The sequence below is a fragment of the Bufo gargarizans genome, chromosome 4 (assembly GCF_014858855.1).
Source record: "Bufo gargarizans isolate SCDJY-AF-19 chromosome 4, ASM1485885v1, whole genome shotgun sequence".
Classification (NCBI taxonomy): domain Eukaryota; kingdom Metazoa; phylum Chordata; class Amphibia; order Anura; family Bufonidae; genus Bufo; species Bufo gargarizans.
This window is the reverse complement of record NC_058083.1, coordinates 333,174,375-333,201,620: the sequence shown is the minus strand read 5'-3', so window position 1 is coordinate 333,201,620 and position 27,246 is coordinate 333,174,375. Positions and strand designations below refer to the sequence as shown.

The window sequence follows — 27,246 nt, the reverse complement described above, 5'->3', positions numbered from 1 at the left end:
TGCCCAGCAACAACAGTTTAACTCTATGCTTTCTGTTGTTTCTGCTGTGTCATTTAGCTTACCTCACATTACATAATGAATCTTAAAGGCATATTATGTTTTCTGCTTCTATAAACACTATATATATATATAACAGTTATATGACATCCAACCATGAAGTCACTGTAAATAACTCTGCTTTTGTCTTTAACACACATAGGAACTGTATTAAGGTTATTGGCAGGTCTAGCTGTATAAACATATAAGCTGTATTAGCAACCTGAGACAGTAGGATGGGCGTCCATGGTAATCATTATCTGTTCTTGTAGATCCTACGGGAACCCCCGAGACAAATTTGCAGGATCCTGCCACTAGGTTAGGGACTGTACTACCTGAGGAGTGAGGGGAAGTGTGGCATCCAGAGGGGACAACAAACTTTTCCATTCCTTCAGGATTTGCCACTGAAATATTCTGGAATGAAAATGGGACCAACCGACAGCTGGAATTGTTGAGGTCACCCTGCCTAAGACAGACATGCCCTGTCTGATGGTTCGTCTCTTTGAAGTTACCAGAGCCTGAACATCTTGCCTTAGGAAAGATATCTTCTGTTGAGTGAGGACACATCTATGTTGTACCGAGTCCAGGATTAATCCCAGGAAGACACAGTTCTGAGAAGGGACCAGATTTGACTTTTCCCAATTTAACTGCAAACTGAGCTTTTGAAGAATTCCTAAAACTTCTAAAAGACGTAAAGATAGAAGATCTACTGATTCTGCTACCAACAAGAGATAGTCTAAATAGGGAATAATTAAAATGTTTCTCTTATGTGGGCCATCACTTCCGCCATTAACTTTGTTAAAAGTCTAGGGGCCTGGGATATGCCAAAAGGAAGAGCTCTGCATTGTAGAGGAGTTATTTGACCTTCTAAAGATACTGCAACCCTGAGGAATTTTTGAAAATCTGCATGAATTGGAAAATGATAATTGGCGTCCTTTATGTCTATGGTAGCCATTACACAGTCTTTGAATAGATGTTTTACTGTAGACTGAATGGATTCCATTTTCAACTTCTTGTATTTGAGGTACTGATTTCATTTCCTCAAATTTATGATCATCCGAAAAGAGCCATCTGGTTTGGGTACTTGAAACAGGGACGAGAAAACCTTGCCTTTTTCCGAGTCCGGGACAGGGACTAAAACTTATTTTTAATAGAGAAAAAATTTCTTCCCTTAATGCCACATTTTTTTTTTACTGAATTTGCAGATAGATCTGTAATTTTTAGCCTTTCCAGATGAGGGGAGACAAAATGTAGGCAAAAACCCTTTTTTATTATTCCATTTGTCCATGGGCTTGCTGAAATCTTCTCCCAAGCCTACAGCCGCGTGAGGAACACTTTCCACCTGCCCTCTGCCGATGCAAGCCAGGGAAGGAGAGCGCAGAGGCCCCAGACCTCCTCAACACCGCAAGAAGGGTTCGGCGAACCAACATGACCTCCCCAGTCATGCTGGGACTGCCCAGGAACATGGCCCTACACTAGTCCAAGAGTGCCCCAGTCTAGCTAAGCGGCTCCTAGAGGAGACTTATGCCATACCAGACAACCCCTATAACCCCGCCAAGTCAGGGGCTCCTGCAGCCTTAAAGTTTGCTCTCCACGAACCATCCTATTCATAAGACAGGAAACTGGAGCTATAGGGGCAATGTCCCTCCTTTAAAGCTCTCCACAGGGTTCCTGTTTCCTGGATGAAGGTGGGCTCTCCCAAGGGTGCTGTCATGGGCGTAAGGGAAGAATGATGTTTTAATATATAAAAATAGGCCTCTAGGAGCAACAGGGGCATTGCCATTACACCTAGAGGCTCTGCTCTCTCTGCAACTTCTGCGCACCATGCACATTGATTGACAGGGCAATGCAGTGTAAACATCATCACACCTGGCCCTGTCGAACTGCAGAGGGGGCGGCAGCTGCAGAGAGCAGAGCCTCTAGATGTAACAGCAACGCCCCTATTTCTCCTAGAGCAGGGGTACTCAACTAGTTTTATTAAAGGTCCACATACCTGGGTCTGCAGTCAGGTGAAGGTCCGAGCTGAACACCAAGAGTAAAGATGCCATGCGATCATGTGATCCATGCACGTGGGGCGCTCTGACGTTACAGTGGAGCGCCCCGGGTAAGTCCAAGAATTAGTCATGGCCACATTAGTGCCCCAGTAAGAATAATGCCCCCAGTAAGAATAATGTCCCCATTAGTGCCCCCAGTAAGAGTAATGCCCCCATTAGTGCCCCCCTTCTCTGCTTTTGCAAAAATTTTTTAAGAATTTGCATTCACCTGGCTGCGGTGAACATTCGCTGCTGACTGCAAGCTCAGGACCGGTGCTCCAACGTGATGACATCTTGTAGGTCCTGTCCTGAGCTTCTAGTCAGCAGGGTGTGTTCTCCACAGCGTGAGCAAATGGAGGTGGAGGTACCGTAATTTTATTTTTACTAGCACAATTAGTGGTGGAGGTAAAGGCTGTACTAATGGGCGTTCCATGATGGAAGCGCTCATTAGTAAGGGTACTTTAACACTTGCAGCAGGACGGATCCGACAGGCTGCTCACCCCGTCAGATCCATCTTGCCACTACTTCGCCGTGCCGCTGCTCTGTGCCCATCGACTATAGAGGCCGCCAGACTAAAAGTACTACATGTCCGACTTTTTCGTCTGGCGGCCTCACGCCGTGCACTGCCATGCTGCGCCGTAGCTCCACTCGCGCTATAGTCAATGGAGAGTGGCAGTCCGGCGAAATAGCGGCAGGACGGATCTGACAGGGTGAACAGCCTGTCGGATCCGTCCTGCCGCAAGTGTGAAAGTAGCCTAACAGTCCTTACAGGAAAATTCTGGCACCGGCAAGAGAACTAAAATAGCAGCCTTGCTGGTGAACTACTGGCTGGGTGGCAACCCAAGCCACAGAACAGACATATGATAGTTTTGTTCCGCATCCAATTCCCATTATTGGGGGATTGGATGCGGCCCCTTAATTACAATGGGGCCACAAGAGATGCAGACAGCATACTGTGTGCTGTCTGCATCTTTTTCCGCTCCATTGAAACTAAGGGGTCCGCATCCAATGCCCCAATAATGGGAATTCGATGCGGAACAAAACTATCATGGTTTGATGGGGCTTAATCACTTTATTTAATCAGGTTACCTAAAGAAGATGGCCCAGGAGAGATGGGAACACGACACTGACTGGACTCCTTTCCTGCAGTCAGTGACGTGTTCCCGCCTCTCTGTAGCCCTCTCCACGCCCCCCTTCCTTCCCAAATGTGACATTTATTTCATTGGTGGCAGTGGTGATGTCCCTCCCCTCTCCAGCAGCACGTAAGTGTCCTTTGGAGCTTGAAGCTCCCTTACGTGCTGCTGCTGCTGCTGCAGGGGAGGATGGACCTGTGAGCGCACTGAGGGAGAAAGCTTCCTCCATGTGCAGGTGCCGTATGAAAGCGCTGGTGCCTGCATGTGGAGGGAGCCGTCTCTCACTGCGCCCCTGGGAAGGAGGAAGTGCGCCGGTAAGCTCCTCCTGCACGGTACAGTGTGCAGGAGAGGAGGAGCGCTCTGAAGAATGGCCGGGGTCCGGACAACTGGCGGCCGCGGTCCGTATTTGGACCGCGGTCCGCCAGTTGAGTACCCTTGTCCTAGAGGCTCATTTGCATATATTAAAACATAATTTTTCTAAGCAATGCGGGCATTCAGCTGCCAAGTGCACATACAACAGGTCAGTCAGCGTTATAGATGCAAATCTGATGACAGAATTCCTTTAATGCAAAGCACTTGCTAATGTATTGTTATTATCCATATTGCCTCCTTTGCTGGCTGGACTTATTTTTCCATCACATTATACACTGCTCGTTTCTCAGGGTTACGGTCACCACTGTAGCACAGAAATGAAGCGCTGCTGTACATGTGTAGCATGCATGGTCCCGGCCCCCAGAAAGGCCGGCGCTTTTTTTCCTATAGCGTGCACGCAATGGCCACCTCTGCAGGAACCCCTGGAAATGAGCAGTGCAAAATGCAAAAGAAAAAAAAAATAAAGCTAGCAAAGGAAGGAATATGGACAATCACAGTACATTAGTAAGTGCCTTGTGTTAACTTTAACTACATGATAAATACAATTTACTGAAGTGAGACAACTCCTTTAAATGCTGCAGATTTAAAAAACCTCAAACACATGGAGCGGATAAAACAGTCACTGGAATCCACACATAGTAAAACTGCAACCATATACAGGTACCCTATCATAAATAGTGTGTGCTTCCAGGTAAATATGGTAACACTGCAAAAGACCTATCTTTGACCGTAATTTGCAGATATTGGACCCATTCAGCTCAATGGGTCCACACCGCGATCCGGAGTGCACACAGCCAGTTCCCATGTTTTGCGGATCCGCTTTTTGCAGTCTGCAAAACAAACACGGCCGTGTGAATGCATCCTAAGACTGTTCACATCTGTATTGTGGCTCCCAGCCACACTATTCTGGATCAGTATCATGACTCCAGCGACATCCGAGGGACCCCACTCTTTTCCATCAAAACTATTTAATCTGCTCAGTATCTTCTGCAATATAACCTGCTTTAACCCCTTAAGGACCAGCGCCGTACATGTACGGCGGGCTGATCGGGCGGGTGCAGGAGCTGCGCCTGTCCAATCAGCGTCAGGGGTCTGGCAGTCATTGATAGCCGGACCCCTGCTGTATGCGCTGGCATCAGTGAAAACACTGATGCCGGCACATTAACCCTCGCACTGCCACAGTCGGCGCTGACCACGGTACGCGTGGGATCGTGCGGGGTGGCCATCGGGTCCCTGCGCTGCTGTGACAGCCCAATGCCTTCCTTCCGTAACAGCCTGTGAGATCCAGACCCCTGGACCTCACAGGCAGGAAGGCTGTAAGGGTATTAGTGTGTAATGCACTTACAGCCAATGCATTACAATACAGAAGTATTGTAATGCATTGTAAAGAGGATCAAACCTCCAAAAGTTGAAGTCCCAGAGTGGGACAAAAAATAAAGTGAAGAAAGAGGTAATAAAAAAAAAAGCGCCCTTTTCCCAAAATAAAGTAAACACATTAGGTATCGCCACGTCTGTACCAACCGGCTCTATAAAAATATCACATAGCCTAACCCCTCAGGTGAACACAGTCAAGAAAATAAAATAAAAACTGTGCTAAAAAAACACCTTACATCACTAAAAGTGCAACACCAAGCGATCAAAAAGGCGTATGCCCCCTAAAATAGTACCAAGCTAACAGTCACCACATCATGCAAAAAATGAGCCCCTAAGACAATCGCCCAAAAGAAAAATTATAATATTACTCTCAGACTATGGAGACACTGAAACTGTGGAGACACTGAAACTGATTTTTTTTGTTTGTGTGTATGTAAAAATAAAATAAAAAAGTATACATATTAGGTATTGCCGCGTCCGTAAGGACCTACTCTATAAAAATATCACATGACCTAATCCCTCAGATGAACATCGAAAAAAAACTTTAAAAAAAAGCGGTGTGAAAAAAAGCTATTTTTGGTCACCTTACATAACAAAAAGTGTAATAGCAAGCGATCAAAAAGTCACATGCACCCTAAAATAGTACCAGTCATCTCATACCGAAAAAAAATTAGCCCCTACATAAGATAGTCGCCCCAAAAAAAAAAAAAAATTAAATAAATATGGCTTTCAAAGTATGGAGACACTAAAATTGGCTTTATTATGTAAAATTGAAACAAACAAAAAAGTTGTCATATTTGGTATTGTCGCGTCCGTAACAACCTGCTCTATAAAAATACTACATAACCTAACCTGTCAGATGAACATTGTAAATAACAACAAATAAAAACGGTGCCAAAACAGCTATTTTTTGTTACCTTGCCTCACAAAAAGTGTAATATAGAGCAACCAAAAATCATATGCATTTTAGTTTTTTCCTCCCCACATTCCAATAGCCATAACTTTTTTTAAATGAAAAAAAAAAATAAAAAAAAATTGGGGGGGGGGGGGGGAGGTGAAATTGAAATAAATCCACAGTTCAGACAAGGTTTTTGAGGTTTTGGGATTACGTTGTTCACTGTTGTGAAATGGTGACATGTAAAGTTGACAAACCAGTTCATGTCTCAATATGCCACTTATCACATACCTCACTAGCTATATTGATGGCAGTGTCTGAATGACTTCTCCTTTCCTTTCTTCTATCTGCACTCTTTCCATAATCTGTGCTTAGGTAGAATTTATCAGTCATATCATTCTGTGACCGGGAAATTTCTAATAAAAAAACAATGTATATTAGATAAAATAACTGATTGATTTTAGGCTACTTTCTCACTGGCATTTCTGGGTCCGCTTGTGAGATCCGTTTCAGGGCTCTTACAAGCGGCCCAAACGGATCAGTTTAGCCCTAATGCATTCTGAATGGATAAGGCCTCTTTCACACGGGCGTCAGTTTTTTTGCCCGGATAAGAGCCGGGTGCGTTGCGGGAAAATGCGCGATTTTCCCGCGCGAGTGCAAAACATTGTCATGCGTTGCACTCGCGTGAGAAAAATCGCGCATGTTTGGTACCCAAACCCGAACTTCTTCATAGAAGTTCGGGCTTGGGATTGATGTTCTGAAGACTGTATTATTTTCCCTTATAACATGGTTATAAGGGAAAATAATAGCATTCTGAATACAGAATGGATAGTAAAACAGCGCTAGAGGGGTTAAAAAAATAAAAATAATAATTTAACTAACCTTAGTCCACTTGCTCGCGAAACTGGCATCTCCTTGTGTCTCCGCTGCTGATGAACAGGAACTGGGGTGAGCTGCTCCATTAAATACAGGTTAAGGACCTTCGATGATGTCAATCCGGTCATCACATGGTACGTCACATGATCTTTTACCATGGTGATTCACCATGGTAAAAGACCATGTGATGACCGGAGTGACGTCATCGAAGGTCCTTAAGCTCTATTTAATGGAGCAGCTCACCCCAGGTCCTGTTCATCAGCAGCGGAGACACAAGGAGATGCCAGCTTCGCGAGCAAGTGGACTAAGGTGAGTTAAATTATTTTTTTAACCCCTCTAGCGCTGTTTTACTATGCATTCTGTATTCAGAATGCTATTATTTTCCCTTATAACCATGTTATAAGGGAAAATAATAATGATCGGGTCTCCATCCCGATGGTCTCCTAGCAACCATGCGTGCAAATCGCACGGCATCCGTACTTGCTTGCGGATGCCATCCGATTTTCACACACCCCATTCACTTCTATGGGGCCTGCGTCACGTCAAAATCGGACAATATAGAGCATGCTGCGATTTCAACTGAACGCACAAGTGATGCGTTAAAAACATCGCTCATGTGCACAGCCCCATAGAAATGAATGGGTCAGGATTTAGTGTGGGTGCCATACGTTCGCCGCACGGATCGCACCCGCACGGAAAACTCGCCCGTGTGAAAGGGGCCTAAGGATCCATTCAGAATAAATCAGTTTGCCTCCGTTCAGCCTCCATTCCGCTCTGGAGGCGGACACCAGCGTTTTGATGTCCGCCTGACGATGCGGAGCCAACCGGATCCGTCCTGACTTACAATGTAAGTCAATAGGGGCGGATCCATGTTCACTGACACAATATGGTGCAGTTGAAAACGGATCCACCGCCCATTGACTTTCATAGTAAGTCAAAACCGATCCGTTTGCATTATCATGAACAAAATGCAATGGTAATGCAAACGGATCCGTTCTGAACGGATACAAGCGTTTGCATTATAGGTGCGGATCCGTCTGTGCAGATACCAGACGGATCTGCACCTAACGCAGCCTTAGCTAACAACTATAAATCAATACACATTAATGTAAAGCTGTCACAACCAGACAGCTGAGAAGCTCTGACAGAAGCCTTTCAGAACCTCCTCCTTGAGTTTTCTTGGTTTTGGTTTTCAGTTCCTCATCTTGTTAGCCTCTCTCAGCTGTCATGTAGTTGGACTGATTGCATCCCTTTAAATTCCTCCCCATAATGCATTGTGCGGTTTATACAGCTTCCTGGAGTGTGTGTGCATGCTGATCCTATTTCCCAGTCTTCTACAAGTTAAGTGTTGTAAATTAATTTGTGATTTTCTGTTTGCTGGATCCCAGGTGACCCTGACTCCCTCCGTGTCTAGTGTAGGGAGCCGGTGGTCGTATCCCTTCACTATTGTAGGGTGTTCAGGTGTTATATAGTCGAGGTACGAGGATATGCGATCGTCCACCATTGGGATTATTGCATAGGCTGAGCAGAAAGGGAGAGAGCCAGGTCTGATGCAGGGGTCTCCCTTTTGTTCCTTAGTTTTGGATCCAGTGAGTCATATATTCACTTTGCATTGTCTTGTTTCCTGTACACCTTCCATGACATTAGCATACCAGTCATTTTAGAATATGGGGTCCTGAGGAATAACACTGTCTGGTCATCATTTGAATTATAGGTTGTATTTCTCACTAGTGTTCTCCGCTGTAGGCTGAATCTAGAATTGTCACTTCTCCCTGTGCTAGTGGGTGCAGACTAGCTGCTATGATGTCTTCTATACACAGCACACCCAGAGAAGAGGAGATCCTGCACCCGTATTTGCAAATGTCTGTTTATTGTCTCATTTGACCTTAAAACTCAACCAGTAAGCTTATTATGAAGTATGAAACAATATTGTGATGGGTGGCTCACTTACAGAAGAGTGCAACTCAAAGGTTGCCAGGTGCACTGATTGGATAAATCCATAAAACCATTCCAGTAAAAAAATTATCTATAAAAAAAAAAAAAAACGGCTCTTTAGGCGCCTCTGTACAACTTATTAGGTAAAAATTGAGATATGTTTTTGTTGTTGCAATAGTCTGTTATGACATACGTGGAATAAATGCATTAACGGTATTCACACAATTAAGACATCTAAACATCCAAAGTAGTAAAACAAATACAATATAATTGATAAAATATGAATAATATGTAAGTTACTAATAATAAAAAATAATAGTGATGGTCATATAAAATGAAAATAGATCCAAACCAGAGGTAATCGTGCACAACTCGGGACCCATACTATAATGCGTATATAAACAACGCATCTCCAGACAGTAGCCATTTAGATCACACTTCAATGATAAAAGACAAGCGTATGAAATTCATACAAAACTAAACACTCTGATTGGAGGAGAGAGGTCTGATATACTGTATTACACTTGTCACTTCAGTATTACTTGGTATCACAGGTGACCCCCCCCCCCCACCTTCCAGTATCACTGTTAAATGTATTATGCAATAGGTATCTAATATGTATCCAGGCCATGAATTCCTATATGAAGCCTATCTTACTATAACCATTACAGTAGCTTTATGGTTGCCTGCTTTAATGGTAATACTATTATTTCAGCAGTAGGTCAGATGTATTCTTATTTATCAGTGGTTAGTTATAGATCATAAGAGTCCTATATATTGGATATGTGGCCGGATACTATGGGGGAAATTTATCATGAGTGTAATATTTGAAGTCAGTTTTGCAGGAGTCTGTGTTGGCGTACTTTTCTCCTAATTTATCAAATGTCACACACACTGAGGGACATTTATCAAGACCCATGACGTACCCATATGCCAGTCTTGATCTCCCTGCAATGGAGTGAGATGCTCCTGATGCCTCTCAATAAATTAGGCACATCTCTGCCCTACCATGTGCTAGAAACTCAAGTCTACGTCAGCTACAGGCTGGAGTAGGCTTGAGTTCTAACCTACGCCAGTTTCTGCTGAAAGTTATAGTAAATTAGTAAATCCAGTGGGCCACACAGACTCACCCCTTTAAAAAAATAAATAAAAATTGTTGAGAAGCTCAAAAAGTCACTAATTATAGAGACACTATGGCGTGTGCCGTAATTTGCGACTTTTTTTTTTTACACCACAAGAAGTAAAATGTGCCTCATTGTTTTTAGAATTTGGCTCATCTTTAAACCCAACGCTTCTGTCTAGAAATGCTACTCCAGTTTTTCCCTGGTGCCTCCCCAAACAGCACTGACAGGAGGGTGATCCCCACCTCCAGGACAGGAAACAACGCAGAAGCTCAACTTTAAAAGGGGGCCTCCTCCCCTTACCTAATCAGTGCTGTTTCCTGTCCTGGGCAGCATGGAAGCTCCTACCTGTGTGTGCAGATTCGCAGAAGATTCCTTCACACAGCCTAGTTCGGGGGAGGGCTGTTGCAGTGGACAGGGGCTCCGGGGATGCATGGCCTCCCTTCCCTGTAGCTTCGGCGTAAGTTCTGTTCAAGGCAGCCTGGGGCTTTATCCTGAGGCTCCGTTGAAGCAGCGCAGAACATCTTGTGGCATGATGAAGCTGGAGACTCCCGGAGGTTGGAAGTCTTGCTCTGAATCGCGGGCAGTACAGGTGTCATGTACGCACGTACGGATGTCATTCAGAGTCAGGAAATTTAAATGGAGATCTGTGGGCAGCGACTCGTGCTGTTCCCTTCCTGGATATGTCAGCTCCTGTGGAATCGGATACCGCCCACAAGCACCATCGGCCCGGTAAGCCTTCTCTCCTGATTTGGGCAGATATTGATGTATAGGGTTACACCTATTATTCACCTAGGTGTCTGGTGTTTGTGTCCTTTTCTGGAAAGCCTCTAAACCCTATTCTTATTTTTTTCTTAAAAATTGAAGGGTAGAGACACCTCCAAGGCACCCAGGCCTGATTCTAAGCGCAAATATTTGCGCTATCTGTAAAAAGTTATTTATATCAAAAGCCAAAAAATCACTTTGCCCCAGATGTGCTGAAAAAGTAGTGGATGAAGAATCGCCTTACTTCTTAGACTCTATGCGGAGTATTATTCAGGAAGAAGTGAATGCAGCCGTGGAGTCTAGGTTACCTCCCTTCTCACTGCAAGCCTCTACATCCCAAGAATCCCAGAGTTCCCAGTTATTTGGGTTGGATTTGGATGAAGGGGAGATTGCTTCTGACAGACTGACTTATCTGACGAAGGGGGTAGACCATTGTTTCTCCCAGTAGATACAGATAGTCTCTTAAAAACTATAAGGGTTACTATGCACCTGGAAGAATCTAAAGAAAGTCGTTCCATCAAGGATCAGATGTTTCAAGGTCTAGGAGAAAGGAAAAGACGTGTTTTTCCAATCCATAATAATGTCAAGGCCCTAATCTCAAGGGAATCAAAATATCCCGAAAAGAGAGCCCCGGTTACTAACACTTTCAAAAGGAAGTATCCATTTTCTGACTCTGACTCAAATCCTTGGGATAAGACTCCAAAGATTGATGCTCCAGTAGCACAGATATCTCAAAAATCTTCCCTTCAATTTGAGGACATGGGATTACTCCGTGATCCAATGGATAAGAAGTGTGAGAACCTACTGAAAAGAGCTTGGGAAGTAAATACAGCTATGTTTAGACCAAGCATTGCATCAACCTGTACCACCAGATCCCTGTCAGTATGGCTCAATCAATGTTAGAGGATCATCTTGCAGCGGGAAGAAATTTTAGCCTCATTACTGATGCCTAGACAGGCCTAAAATTTTATAGCTGGCGCCACGGCGGATTTAGTCAGGTTGTCAGCAAGATCAGCGGCTATTTCTAATGCCACCCGCAGGGCCGTATAGCTCTGCTCTTGGTCGGGAGATGCTGGTTCAAAGAGCCGGTTATGTTCCATCCCCTGTGGGGATAGGCTTTTTGGGTCAGTGTTGGATGATGTATTTTTTCCAAATGACTTAAAATATTTTCATCAGAGACGCTCCTTTCGTAGTCAAAGGAAGCCTAAACCCGATCGAAAGAAGCGAGAATACTCAGGAAGATGGCAATCATCAAGAGGGTGAAACAAAGGATTCCTCCTCAATCCTGACAACGCGTTAAAAGCCGCTCAATGACGCCAGAGGCCAGGTGTGAGCAAGATTAAAAAAATTTGTTCCACAATGGAGAGATATAGGAACCTCCACTTGGATACTAGCCTCCATTCAGAGAGGTTTCATGCTGGAATTCAGCACCTATCCACCAGACCACTTTTTTGTCAACAAGCTGTTGGCAAAAGAAGAGAAACAGTCTTTGCTAGAGGAAGAAATAAACTTAATTCAAACCAGATGTCCTACTACCAGTTCCAAAGAACCAGCAACAGCAAGGATTTTATTCCCCAGGTTTTTCTCATAAAAAAACTAGGGGGGTCCGTCAGGCTTATTGTAAACCTGAGGAGTCTGAACAAGTGCCTATCTTACAAGAAATTCAAGATGGAGACCATAAAGTCCACAATAAATCCGCTTCCTCAACATTGTTACATGGTGACAATAGATTTACAGGACGCATATTACCATATACCCATCTCCAGAGATCATAAAACATTTCTCAGGATAGCAGTATTTATGAGAGGTCACCGCTGTCACTTTCAATTTCAAGCACTCCCCTTTAGCCTGTCATGAGCTCCCAGAATTTTCACAAAGGTAGTGGCAGAAAAAAACCTGTTATCTTCATCAATGGGACATTCTTATAATACCATACTTGGACGACTTTCTATTGACAGCAGAATCAGAAAGTCGGCTTTTGGTACATCTAGACCTCGTTCAAAGGGCCTTCACGGATCTCGGATGGATCATAAATGTCCAAAAAATCCAACCTCGTCCTGGCTCAACAGTCTTTTTAGGGGTCCTTCTGCTTTTATTCTGGAAGAAAGGACATTAGCAAGCAAATCATCCCTTCAATTAAAAGTGAATCCGTTTTGAAGTTTAAGATCCACTACTATCAGAAACATTTAATGACAGCCCTGGGAGTTCTAACATCTTCAATCCCGGCTGTCAGGTGGTCACAAAGCCACACCAGAATCCTGCAGCACTTTCTTATAGCATCTTGGAATGGCAGCAGAAACTCTGGACAAGAAAATATCAATTCCAGAGTTTGTAAAATGTCCCCTGACTTTGTGGAGGATAAGAAGAAATCTTCAGAGGGGAGTCTTCTGGCATCAAGAAAATATTCTAGTAGTGTCTACAGATGCCAGCAGACGAGGTCATACATGAGACCTTATGGTTCAAGGAGTCTGGGACAATTCCATGCGAAAGGCATCCTCAAACCCAAGAGAGCTCAGAGCAGTCTATGAGGTTCTTCTGGCCCTTCACTGAAAAACCTTTCGATCATGTCAAGATCCTGTCAGACAATATGACGACAGTCGCTTATTTGAATAGGCAGGGAGGCACCCGAAGCAGATCGCTGGCAGCAACATCAAGGGATATCTTTCTCTTTGCAGAAAAACACCTATCCTCTCTAACAGCAGTACACTTAAAAGGAAGGAGCAATATGGTGGCCGACTTCCTCAGCCGTCAGACTCTAAAAGAGAGAGAATGGACTCTACATCCCAATGTCTTCCTTCAAGTTGCCGATATGTGGCGTGTTCCAATTCCGGACTTAATCGCAGATCAGATAAACAGGAAAGTAGAGAGGTTTTGTTCCCCATCTCCCCTAGACAGTCCAGAAATGGTGGATGCCCTATCTCACCCTTGGCCAAAGGGTCTGTTATATGCATTCCCCCCATTCAACCTGATTCCGAGAACTCTGATGAAAGTGGCAGAAGAGGACACTCAGGTAATCATGATTGCTCCCTGTTGGCCCAAAAGGGCATGGTTTCCCCTCTTAAACTATAGCAGGGAATTCCCTGGACTCTTCCAGTATTTCCAGGCCTTCTGCAACAGAGACCAGTGCACCATCCGGGGATCTCCAAGTTAAAGTTGACAGCAAGGAGATTGAACGCCAGAATCTGAGGCAGAAGGGGCTCTCTGAGCCTTTAATCTCCACCCTTCTAAAAAGTCAGAACGTTATAACCTCCAAGATCTATTACAGAACGTGGAAGGCTTTCCTTTTGTTTTCAGGTAACAAGATCCAGCAAAGTTCCTCAATCAACATCCCTGTCATTCTGGACTTTCTACAGGCAGGTTTGAATAAGGGGCTCAAGCCATCCACCCTTAAAGTTCAAATCTCTGCATTAACCGTTTTTCTAGAGACAAACCTATCTGACCATCCTTTGATCAGGCGATTCATCAAGGGAGCATCCAGAGATTTCCAGAGGTTACACTCTACCATCCCACCTTGGGACTTGAATCTTGTCCTTAAGGTACCGATGGGTTCTCCATTTGAACAGATTGACGATATTTCCCTCAAACTCCTGAGCTTAAAAACTACCTTCCTCCTGGCCATAACAAAGGCAAGGGTGGGGAAAAATAGAAGCCTTCTTGTGCTTTCCTCCCTATCTCAGGATCCTAGACGACAGGATAATCTCAAAACATTGTCCATCCTTCCTCCCAAAAGGTAGTATCCAGATTTTGTAATCAGGAGATCAATTTACAATCATTCTGTCCATCACCTTCGACAGACCTGGAGAGGCGCTTTCATAACCTAAATGTGAGACTTGTGCTTACCTACTTAAAGATCTGGGAGGAAGATAGAAAAATCGGATCACCTCCTCCTTCAGTTTCAGGGGCCTAACAAGGGTCAGGCAGCCAGTAAAGTCACCATTGTAAGACTGATAAAGCAGGCAATCTCTCTTTGTTATACTCAGAAGAATCTAGATCCTCCGAAGGGACTCGGGGCCCATTCAACACAGGCTATGTCGACCTCTTGGGCAGAAAATGCGTCCATTTTAATTGAGAAGATTTGTAAAGCAGCTGTTTGGGCAAATCCAATGACTTTCTTTAACCATTATAAATTAAATGTCTTACATAATCAGGACTTATCCTTTGGGCGCAGAATTCTACCGTAATCCCAACTTAGAAAAAACTCTGTTATTCCTCCCGTCAGTGCCATTGGGGGAGGCACCAGGCAAAAGTGTTAATTACCCTTACCGGTAATTGGATTTTCCAATAGTACTGGGGGTTTCCCACCCTTAATTATGATTTCATTTATTTATGATTACATATTCTTTTTTATATTCCGGTTGGATTAATATAATTTTTTTTTTGCATGACTACCATGTACTTTGTCATTTACCGATTAGGTAAGGGAAGGAGGCCCCCTTTTAAAGTTGAGCTTCTGTGTTGTTTCCTGTACTGAAGGCAGGGATCACCCTCCTGTCAGTGCCGTTGGGGAGGCTATCGGAAAACCCAATTACCGGTAAGAGTAATTAATACTTTTTTCTGCTCCACCTCTCTACTGGAGTGAGACTGTGACTTTTTTGTTGTGACTTAAAAAAAAAAAGTTGCAGTGATAAATCTGGAGTGAAACGAATTCACATAGCTAACCATGCCTATTTCCCCATCCACTTTCCTGCCATTTGTTTTGCAAATAAGCTTGAGAACACATCAAAAACCTTATTTTGAGACTGTGTAAAACAGAATTCTGGAGTGAAGGGCATAATAACTTTCCCTCTGACTATAAATGTAGATGGGGAAATATGGTAGTAGTGAAGGTAATCTCCTTACCATTAGCTGTATTTGTGAGTTTTCCACTCCCTTCTGATCCTCACGCTGTGTCATGTGACTTGTTGGCCCATAGCAACCAATCAGATTACACCTTTGATTTTCCAACGTAGCTCTGAAATATGAAAGATGGAATCCGATTGGTTCCTATGGGCAAGTAAGGCTAGTTTCCCACTAGCTCTAAACTGTTCTGGCAGGCTGTTCCAGTAGAGGAAGAGCTTGCCAGAGTTCATCGCATCCATCATAGCCAGAACCTCCTGAAGCACTGCCAGACCCAATTGACAAGAATGGGATCTGGCCCATTTCCGGCATTCGTGCGAAGATCCAGCAGACACGTTTTGATAAATTTACCTCTCTGACGCTACAACTCACACAGCATCTTCTCTATGGACAAGAAGTCAGCTTCTCTATTCTTTAGGGCTCATTCAGACGGCCGTATGTTGTCTGCAAAAATGCGGATCCGTTTTTTTGCAGACAGTTCAGCATGTTGATCCATAGACTTCAATAGGGCCATAACCTGATTTTCACTGACAAGTATATGACACGTTTCATTTTTTTGCTGAGCCGTGCAATGGAAGAAAGGGCTATAGAAATTAATGGGACAGCATCTAATCTGCAAAAAAATGGATCCGCATTTTTGCAGACAGCATACGGCTGTCTGAATGAGCCCTTACTATTGAGACTCACATCAAGGCCCTCATAGGAATGAGTAGAGAAAGAGGTGCAAATATTTTCCATTATATCTTATCAGTATCCTGGTTTTGGCTCAAAATCACTGATAGAAATCACCAAAATGTGAACTAGCCCTAACAGTGGTATCAGCGGCAATAAAGACCATATGAACAATAGATCCTAGCAGACCTCCATCTGATATACATGACATGCTCTCCCCAAAAATACAGAGACTTTATTAATAACATCTCCAATTGAGATTTCTGTTAATCGGAGGCAGAGTAGCTATATTATCCCACCTACATATATAAAGTCATAGTAACCAGGAATTTGTGGCACGAATCTGCATAGAATGTAATACCACACTACATATTGGATTATACCTTCAATAATGGTGATATACTGGAAGTGAATCACCTGTGAAGCCATTCAGTTCTGAACTACTGACCAGAATAATATACAACTGGACATCTCTCCACTGAGCTAAAGGGTAGATTTACTAACCCTGAGCTTAGACAGGCCGTCTAGACCTGCACCAGATTTATCACATGACTGTAGTACAGGTTCAGAGATAGACATTTTCCTCTGACTATATACCAACTATTGGTTGACTTACTTTAACACAGACTTACGAAAGAATTGTGATGCAATGTTTCACATTAGGCCATGTCCCCAATTCCACACCCCTTTTTCTAAGCAGCTACATCCTTTGTCACCTAAAATATTTTCTGTAAACCTAGATTCACTAAATTATGACAGATTTTTGCATCACGGTAGTAAAGGAGGCGGAAGTGTTGGTTCTATTTAATCAGGCACAGAACTTTGTATCGAGTTCATACGTGTTTATATTGTATCTGTGATGTATTACATAAATGGCTACTGTTTGGTGACACTGTTCATAAATAATATTTATATATATGTAGTGTTGATCGCAAATATTCTAATCGCAAATTTTTTGCGCGAATATCGGCACTTTAAGAATTCCCGAAGATGTAGAATATAGTGCTATATATTCGTAATCGAGAATATTCTTTTATTTTTTTTATTTTCCATTAGTGACCTCCCTTCTTGCTTGTGGGCCAAGGAGAAGGCTACAATATCTTTGTCTGAGCTTAGCAACATCCCTAGCAACCAATAGGAAAGTTACCTACCCCTTACTATATAAGAAACTCCCCAGGAGCCATTTCAGTTTTTTGGAGTTCTGAGAGAGAGAGAGAGAGCAGCGACATTGCTGTGCTCTGTGCTGTCATCTGGATCCTAGTCCTTATCCAATTACATTAGATAGTTAGCTCATATATATAATACAGAAAGTTAGTGGGAGATAGTCAGTGTAGGTTAGATAGTGATATAGTGTAGCTGATAGGTAGTGTGATAGGAATTACTGTTTCTCTGCTGTCCATTAGTGATGAGTGGCAGGGGCTATATTCGAATTCGCAATATTTCACAAATATTTGGGTGAATATTCGTAATATATTCGCAAATTCAATATTATTTTCTTGATTGCGAAAAATTAGCAATGTAATATTTGCTTAATGCGCGTGAAATACAGGCGTGGCTCACTTTTGCTACATTTTCCAAGGTGCTAGAAGTTTCCTGAGACTGGAGAAAATGGTTGGCACGGCAGAACATAAAATATGGCTTTATATGCAGTTAGAGTGCTCCAATATATTTGCGATTGCGCTAATGATGTGAATATTTTGGGCACGATACGTGAAACGTCACATTCTAGCAGGTATGCATGTATGTATGTATGGACAGCAGAACCTATCACACTACCTAACACACTGCACTGCAACAGCTACACTATATCAGAATATAACCTACACTGACTATCTCCCACTATCTGTAAATATATATATATACATATACACACACACACCATCATGGCCGGCAAGTCTCTGCTGTTTCAAACAGCAGAGACTTGCGGCTAATTACTGCAACCGGCAATAATGCGCACCTGAATGCGCAAAAACCTGGAAGCTCACGCTTCCGGGCTTAGTACTGAAGCCCTGTGTGGCCAATCGGGACTTTAGTACATGTGCTGAGTCTCTATGAAGAAAATCAGAGCAATAATGCTGCAATTCTTATTTTGGCCACCACAATTTATAAGGTAATTTATGAGCCTTAAAATTATAAAAAATAAAATAAAAAAGTTTAAAAAAATATATAAAAAATAAAAAAATATAAAAAAGTTTAAATCACCCCCCTTTCCGTATTATAAAAAAACAACAACTAAATAACAATAAATATAAACATCCTGGGTATCACCACGACTCGTAACGCCCATAATATTAAAAAAAAGTAAGACGAAAGGCATAACGGAAAAAAGGGTCAAAATGGCAGATTTGCCATTTTTTCATTGCTTCTCTTACCCCAAAAAATATGTGATCCAAAAGTCATGCACACTCCAAAATGGTATCAATAAAAACTATGAAAATTAGCCCCTAGACAGCACAGTAGACATAAGTATAAAAAAAATTATTGGTGTGAGAATATGGTGATAAAAAAAAAAAAAATTATATATATATATATATATATATAGATATATATATCACAGTTTACATCAATTTTTACACTATTTACACATAAAAAACCTATACATATGGGGAATCATTGTAATCGTACTGACCAAGGGAATGAAGAACATAGGTCAGTTTTGCCATAAACAAAACGCTGTGGGAACAAAACCCGTAAAACGGTGGAGGGTTTGCGTTTTTTTCCAATTCCACCCCATTTGGAATTTTTTGAATGCTTCCCACAACATTTTATGCCATAATTAATGGTGGCATTAGAAAGTACAACTTGTTCAGCAAAAAAAAAGCCCTCATACAGCTATGTGACTGGAAATATAAAAAAAGTTATGGCTCACGGAATATAGGGAAGAAAAATGAAAACACAAAAAAACGAAGAAAAAAAAAAAAAACTCCGGTAGCCAAAGAGTTAAAAAAAACTGTAGAAAATGGCTGCTGCGGAGGTTCTTATATAGTAAGGGGTAGGCAATTTTTCTATTGGTTGCTAGGGATGTTGCTAAGCTCAAAGACATTGCAGCCTTCTCATTGGCCCACAAGCAAAAAGGGAGGTCACTGAAAAAAAAAAAAAAAAAAGAATATTCAAAATTATACATACATGCTACAGACATAGTGCTGTGATGTCACAACAATACTTAGTGCACCAATCAGTAATATCTACTCAGACCTGATAAAATGGGAAGTTGCATATATTGCGCAAAAAATACACGCATCATTAGTGCCGATTTGCGCAATGACGAAAATAATGACTGGAGATCACGAATTCTAGAATTCTCGAGTTTATTGCGAATATTATGCGACAAATTCGCGAAATATCACAAAAACGAATATAGCCTATGCCGCTCATCACTATTATGCGAGTGCCCTGAGTTGTGCACACATTCCCCTGGTCTGGATCTATTTAGATTTTAGAAGTATCACTATTTTTATTAATATAAAAAAATAAACTGCACGGCACTTCCAAAAATAATGTGCGTATTTTATTCCACCAGATGCAACGTTTCGGTCCTCTCAACTCAATTCATTGCTTGAAAAACCTTCCATTGAGAGGACTTAAAGTTCGCATCTGGTGGAATAAAATACGCAAATTCTTTTGGGAAGTGCCGTGGAGTTTCTTTTTAAATATTTGGTTGGTGGATGGCATCTACAGTCGCTGGCACTCCTTTACTGTCGGGATTGCGGTGCTGCCCAGAGTTATATTTTTTTATATTTTTTATTAATAGTAGCTTTCATATTATTTACATTTTATTACTTATACTTATTTTACCACTCGGATATATATGTCATTCATGTGCAGATAATATATTTACCGGTATTCCATGTGCAGATAATGAATTTATTACATGTACGTCCTAACAGGACATTGAGACAACAACAAAAAGTATATCAATCACAATCTAATATTTATTTATTTTTATACAAAGACACCTAGAGAGCTTTTTTTTTTCTAGACCAGTGCACTTTGCATCCTTGATCTCGGCTCCCTAATCTTCTTTTCAGGTACAGCCTGCGTTTAAAATTCTCCATAGACTTTAATATAACACATTATTTTATGATGTATACCTGCACTTACTTTTTACTTGAGTTGTGAGGGAAAGAAATATATTTTCCACAGATTTATGAAAACCTTTCGATTTGGTGAGCTCCTGCAAAATAGAATTGGGTACACACACTTATTAAGCAATTCTTTTAAATTCATTCAAGAGTTTAATTTTCACAAACCTGTTATCACATTTCTGCAAACATGCTCAATGCCATTAAAAGGGTTGATATAGGATTAGAAATCATAGCTTAGTTCCCAAAACAGCACCACACCGGTCCAGGGGTTGTCTCTGGTATTACAGCTCAGCTCCTCTGAAGTGGAGCTGGAAAACCATACAACATCCATGGATTAAATAAGAAAAAAAAAAAGGCACACTACAGATTTTGTTATTTATTACAGTATTGCATGAGCATTGTTTTGTAAACCATTTATTGTTCTTTTGCACTCTGTCTTGCTTTCTTTTATACAATGTTATGTTTGAACATAGAAAAACTAATTCTGCATTCTGTATACCGCATACATATACATTTGTCTGTTTAAATTTGGAAATAAGGATAAGATATGGGTATTTGGAAGAGACAGCCTAACATAAGGTGCTGAATTTTATTAACATGTAGACGTTACGCTGGTGGAGATTTATTAAAACTAGTGTAGGTGAAGGGTAGAGATGCTTTCAAACTAATATTTTCAAGGGGCCTTTGGGCATTGAAAGTGCAATGTGACTGGCTGCTAAGGGAACCTATTTTTGATAAATCTCACCCGGTCTTCATTTAACCACGGATTTTGTCGCAGTATATTCAGCGAAAGAAAATCCTTTCAATTCATTTTAATTGGGCAGCAAGCACATGGACTTCTGCAAGCCCCAATGAAATGAAATTCTGCAACAAAATTCACAGTGTGTGAAGGCACCCGAACAGTTCAGCCTGAGCAGAGTTCAGGCAGTAGGGCGAGGGCTGCTTTAGCTGCTCATATTTCAGGATTGCTGTCAGGGAGAACATAGAAACTCCATGCAGATGTTGTTCTTGGTTGGATTTAAACCTAGGACCCCATCACTGCAAGGCAACAGTGCTAACCACTGAGCCACCATGCGGCCCACACATAAGTATTGTAATGTTTAAAGAATGCTTTGCGGTATTCAAGACGCAATATAAGGCCCTGTGTGTGGAACGAGTTACATTCAACTCTGGGTTACATACAATTTATTCATGTTCAGCAAATTTTATTTAGAAAGGGAAGGGGAGAGGTGATCCTGTATATGATTGAAATTTCGTAGTTTTTAAATATCAATTTTTCCTTTTGCACAATAGGCACATGTTACAGTACATAGAAGGAAAAAAAAATGTGTTTCCGCATTGTAAGAGCCATAACTGTTTACTGATGTAGTCATATGAGGGCTTCGTTTTTTGAGGGGGTGACCCAAAAAATAGCAACTATAAATGAACTATAATTAGGTTTTATAAGTCTATAGGACTGTGGTGATGTAGTATGTGTATATATATATATATATATATATATATATATATATATATATATATATATATATATATATATATATATATATATATATACACATACATACATACAGTTGTGTTCAAAATTATTCAACCCCCACTGAAATTAAGTGTTTTGGCCAGTTTGACATTGATTTTGATCATTTCAATCATCTTGTTCACAATTAAATCAAAGAGGCACTTGTAAGTCAGACAAATATAACATAACATTTATAATGAAATAACCACAAATGTATTTTCTGTGCTCACATCATTATCAGTTTTATTCAACCCCCAAGTGACATTCAATCTTAGTACTTAGTACAACATCCTTTTCCAGTTATAACAGCTTTTAAACGTGAAGCATAGCTTGACACAAGTGTCTTGCAGCGATCTTCGGGTATCTTCGCCCATTCTTCATGGGCAACAGCCTCCAGTTCAGTCACATTCTTAGGCTTGCGCGCTGCAACTGCTTTCTTTAAGTCCCACCAGAGGTTCGCAATCGGATTTAGGTCTGGTGACTGCGATGGCCACTTTAAAATGTTCCAGCCTTTAATCTGCAACCATGCTCTAGTGGACTTGGAGGTATGCTTGGGATCATTGTCCTGTTGAAAGGTCCAACGTCTCCCAAGCCTCAGGTTTGTGACGGACTGCATCACATTTTCATCCAATATCTCCTGGTAGAGGAGATATTGGATGATCACTTTTATAAAAAGGTAATAAAAGTGATCAAAAAAGTCGCATGTACGCCAAAATAGTACCAATCAAACCGTCATCTCATCCTACAAAAAAATGAGACCCTACTCAAGATAATCGCCCAAAAACTGAAAAAACTATGGCTCTTAGGCTATGGAAACACTAAAACATGATTTTTTTTGTTTAAAAAATGAAATCATTGAGTAAAACTTACATACATAAATAAAAATAAAGTATACATATTAGGTATCGCCGTGTCCGTATTGACCGGCTCTATAAAAATATCACATGACCTAACCCCTCAGGTGACCACCGTAAAAAATAAAAACGGTGTAAAAAAAGCCATTTTTTTGTCATCTTACGTCACAAAAAGTGTAATAGCAAGCAATCAAAAAGTCATATGCCACACACAATAGTGCCAATCAAACCGTCATTTCATCCCGCAAAAAATGTGACCCTACTCAAGATAATCGCCCAAAAACTGAAAAAGCTATGGCTTTCAGACTATGGAGACACTAAAACATTTTTGGGGTTTTAAAAATGAAGTTATTGTATAAAACTTACATAAATAAAAAAAATTGTATACATACTAGGTATCACCGCATCCGTGACAACCTGCTCTATAAAATTACTACATGATCTAAAAAAAAAAACGTGCCAAAAAAGCAATTTCTTGTTACCTTGCCGCACAAAAAGTGTATCATAGAGCAACCAAAAATCATATGTACCCTAAACTAGTACCAACAAAGCTGCCACCCTATTCCGTACTTTCTAAAATGGGGTCACTTTTTTGGAGTTTCTACTCTAGGGGTGCATCAGGGGGGTTCAAATGGGACATGGTGTCAAAAAAACCAGTCCAGCAAAATCTGCCTTCCAAAAACCGTATGGCATTCCTTTCCTTCTGCGCCCTGCTGTGTGCCTGTACAGCAGTTTACAAACACATATGGGGTGTTTCTGTAAACGACAGAATCAGGGCCATAAATAATGAGTTTTGTTTGGCTGTTAACCCTTGCTTTGTAACTGGAAAAAAAATAGTAAAATGGAAAATCTGCCAAAAAAGTGAAATTTTGAAATTGTATCTCTATTTTCCATTAAATCTTGTGCAACACCTAAAGGGTTAAAAAAGTTTGAAAAATCAGTTTTAACTACCTTGAGGGGTGTAGTTTCTTAGATGGGGTCAATTTAATGGAGTTTCTACTCTAGGGGTGCATCAGGGGGCTTCAAATGGGACATGGTGTCAAAAAAACAGTCCAGCAAAATCTGGCTTCCAAAAACCATACGGTGCCCCTTTCACTCTACGCCCCGCTGTGTGGCCGTACAGTAGTTTACGGCCACATATGGGGTGTTTCTGTAAATGGCAGAGTCAGGGCAATAAATAAACAGTCTTGTGTGGCTCTTAACCCTTGCTTTGTTAGTGGGTAAAAATAGGTTAAAATGGAAAATTAGGCAAAAAAATGAAATTCTCAAATTTCATCCCCATTTGCCAATAACTCTTGTGCAACAACTAAAGGGTTAACGAAGTTTGCAAAGTCAGTTTTGAATACCTTGAGGGGTGTAGTTTATAGAATGGGGTTATTTTTGAGCGGTTTCTATTATGTAAGCCTCGCAAAGTAACTTCAGACCTGTAGTGGTCCCTAAAAATGTTTTTTTTGTAAATTTCTGAAAAATTTCAAGATTTGCTTCTAAACTTCTAAGCCTTGTAACATCCCCAAAAAATTAAATATAATTCCCAAAATAATTCAAACATGAAGTAGACATATGGGGAATGTTAAGTCATCACAATTTTGGGGGGTATTACTATGTATTACAGAAGTAGAAAAACAAACTTTGAAATTTGCAAATTTTTCAAAATTTTTGGTAAATTAGGTATTTTATTATGCAAAAAAATTATAATTTTTTACTTCATTTTACCAGTGTCATGAAGTACAATATGTGACGAAAAAATAATTTCAGAATGGCCTGGATAAGTCAAAGTGTTTTAAAGTTATCAGCACTTAAAGTGACACTGGTCAGATTTGCAAAAAATGGCCAAGTCCTTAAGGTGAAATAGGGCTGAGTCCTTAAGGGGTTAAGGGGTTGAATAATTGTGTCAATGAAGAAATAACAAAAAAAAAAAACATTTAATACTGTATTACAAAAACAATTGATGTCATTTTAGTTGCATTTGGTTCTTTAAAAAGTCCTTGTAAGATTTCATTCTTAACACAATTACAAATGTACACTAAATTCCCTAAAACCCTTTACAGCATTGGGGGTTGAATAATTTTGAACACAACTGTAATACATATATTATTGAGGTCTGATTTGAACACAAATCAAAATCGGAACCTGCGCTGATTCCGATACGTTTCCAAGTATTGGCTCAGAGTACAAGAGGTATTCACAGTAGTAAGGTGAAATGTTCACAATTTCTGGTACATGGGTAAGAAAGTTTGTTCACAGTAGTCTTTATAGTAGTTACCTTATTTAGCAAGTAGTCTGTCTGTCCATAGAGTGTTCTTCTTGTTGGATCCGGTGGGTTGGTTTTCAAAAAGCCCTCAGGTTCAACCTCTAGTGTGGGTGGTGCTCCGGCCGGCAGCAGATCACTCACACGGATTGAATTTGTCCCCTGAAGGCTTCCATACTCAGTGCGGTGACGTCACACGCCAAGTTCCCGGACTTCAACTGGGGTTCCCTCGTGTGAGTGATCTGCTGCCAGGTTCAGCGCAGGTTCCGATTTTGATTTGTGTTCAAATCAGACCTCAATAATACTTTTTTATTACGGTCACTGCAGCAGACCGTGGCAGTGAACCTTGCAGCGATTCCCTGCATGATACAAAGATTTGAGTGAATCGGGGAGCGCGGGTGGGCTTGTATAATATTCTGTAATACATATACATTATATATATATATATATATATATAATAACGAAATCGGACTGCACTCCAGTTGAATCTTCAGTGAAAAAAGGTTTATTCACCCATAGGTGGCACAAGCGACGTTTCGGCTCGCATATGAGCCTTTCCAATGAGAAAGGCTCATATGCGAGCCGAAACGTCGCTTGTGCCACCTATGGGTGAATAAACCTTTTTTCACTGAAGATTTAACTGGAGTGCAGTCCGATTTCTTTATTCCGTATTAGTGGGGTAAGCACCAGTTACCATACTCGGACAGTGCACCCTCTATTTGTTTTTTGGTCTGGTGGTGCTGCTGGTAAATTTTCTTATATATATATATATATATATATATATATATATATACACATATATACACACACACACACACACACACAGGTCCTTCGCAAAAAATTTGCATATTGTGATAAAGTTCATTATTTTCTGTAATGTACTGATAAACATTAGACTTTCATATATTTTAGATTCATTACACACCAACTGAAGTAGTTCAAGCCTTTTATTGTTTTAATTTTGATGATTTTGGCATACAGCTCATGAAAACCCCAAATTCCTATCTAAAAAAATTAGCATATCATGAAAAGGTTCTCTAAACGAGCTATTAACCTAATCATCTGAATCAACTAATTAACTCTAAACACCTGCAAAAGATTCCTGAGGCTTTTAAAAACTCCCAGCCTGGTTCATTACTCAAAACCGCAATCATGGGTAAGACTGCCGACCTGACTGCTGTCCAGAAGGCCATCATTGACACCCTCAAGCAAGAGGGTAAGACACAGAAAGAAATTTCTGAACGAATAGGCTGTTCCCAGAGTGCTGTATCAAGGCACCTCAGTGGGAAGTCTGTGGGAAGGAAAAAGTGTGGCAGAAAACGCTGCACAACAAGAAGAGGTGACCGGACCCAGAGGAAAATTGTCGATTCCAGACCTTGAGGGGACCTGGGGAAGCAGTGAACTGAGTCTGGAGTAGAAACATCCAGAGCCACCGTGTACAGGCGTGTGCAGGAAATGGGCTACAGGTGCCGCATTCCCCAGGTCAAGCCACTTTTGAACCAGAAACAGCGGCAGAAGCGCCTGACCTGGGCTACAGAGAAGCAGCACTGGACTGTTGCTCAGTGGTCCAAAGTACTTTTTTCGGATGAAAGCAAATTTTGCATGTCATTCGGAAATCAAGGTGCCAGAGTCTGGAGGAAGACAGGGGAGAGGGAAATGCCAAAATGCATGAAGTCCAGTGTCAAGTACCCACAGTCAGTGATGGTCTGGGGTGCCATGTCAGCTGCTGGTGTTGGTCCACTGTGTTTTATCAAGGGCAGGGTCAATGCAGCTAGCTATCAGGAGATTTTGGAGCACTTCATGCTTCCATCTGCTGAAAAGCTTTATGGAGATGAAGATTTCATTTTTCAGCACGACCTGGCACCTGCTCAAAGTGCCAAAACCACTGGTAAATGGTTTACTGACCATGGTATTACTGTGCTCAATAAGCCTGCCAACTCTCCTGACCTGAACCCCATAGAGAATCTGTGGGATATTGGGAAGAGAAAGTTGAGAGACGCAAGACCCAACACTCTGGATGAGCTTAAGGCCGCTATCGAAGCATCCTGGGCCTCCATAACACCTCAGCAGTGCCACAGGCTGATTGCCTCCATGCCACGCCGCATTGAAGCAGTCATTTCTGCAAAAGGATTCCCGACCAAGTATTGAGTGCATAACTGAACATAATTATTTGAAGGTTGACTTTTTTTTGTATTAAAAACACTTTTCTTTTATTGGTCGGATGAAATATGCAAATTTTTTTAGATAGGAAATTTGGGTTTTCATGAGCTGTATGCCCAAATCATCAATATTAAAACAATAAAAGGCTTGAACTACTTCAGTTGGTGTGTAATGAATCTAAAATATATGAAAGTCTAATGTTTATCAGTACATTACAGAAAATAATGAACTTTATCACAATATGCAAATTTTTTTTGAAGGACCTGTGTGTGTGTATATATATATATATATATACAGACGTGGACAAAATTGTTGGTACCCTTTGGTCAATGAAA

At 41.2% G+C, this 27,246-nt stretch overlaps 1 protein-coding gene across 6 annotated transcripts in view; it reads right to left on the bottom strand.

The window, feature by feature from the left end:
• The window catches only part of SYTL3 (synaptotagmin like 3), a 119,865-nt gene that overhangs the window by 24,750 nt on the left and 67,869 nt on the right, over positions 1-27,246 (bottom strand). For all 6 annotated transcript variants that reach the window (XM_044290328.1, XM_044290327.1, XM_044290329.1 and 3 more), the window contains exons 7-8: positions 20,150-20,222; positions 6,135-6,259 (exon numbers count right to left, since the gene is read on the bottom strand). In XM_044290328.1, coding sequence (XP_044146263.1) covers positions 6,135-6,259; positions 20,150-20,222 — 198 coding nt within the window. The remainder of the gene's footprint in view (positions 1-6,134; positions 6,260-20,149; positions 20,223-27,246) is intronic.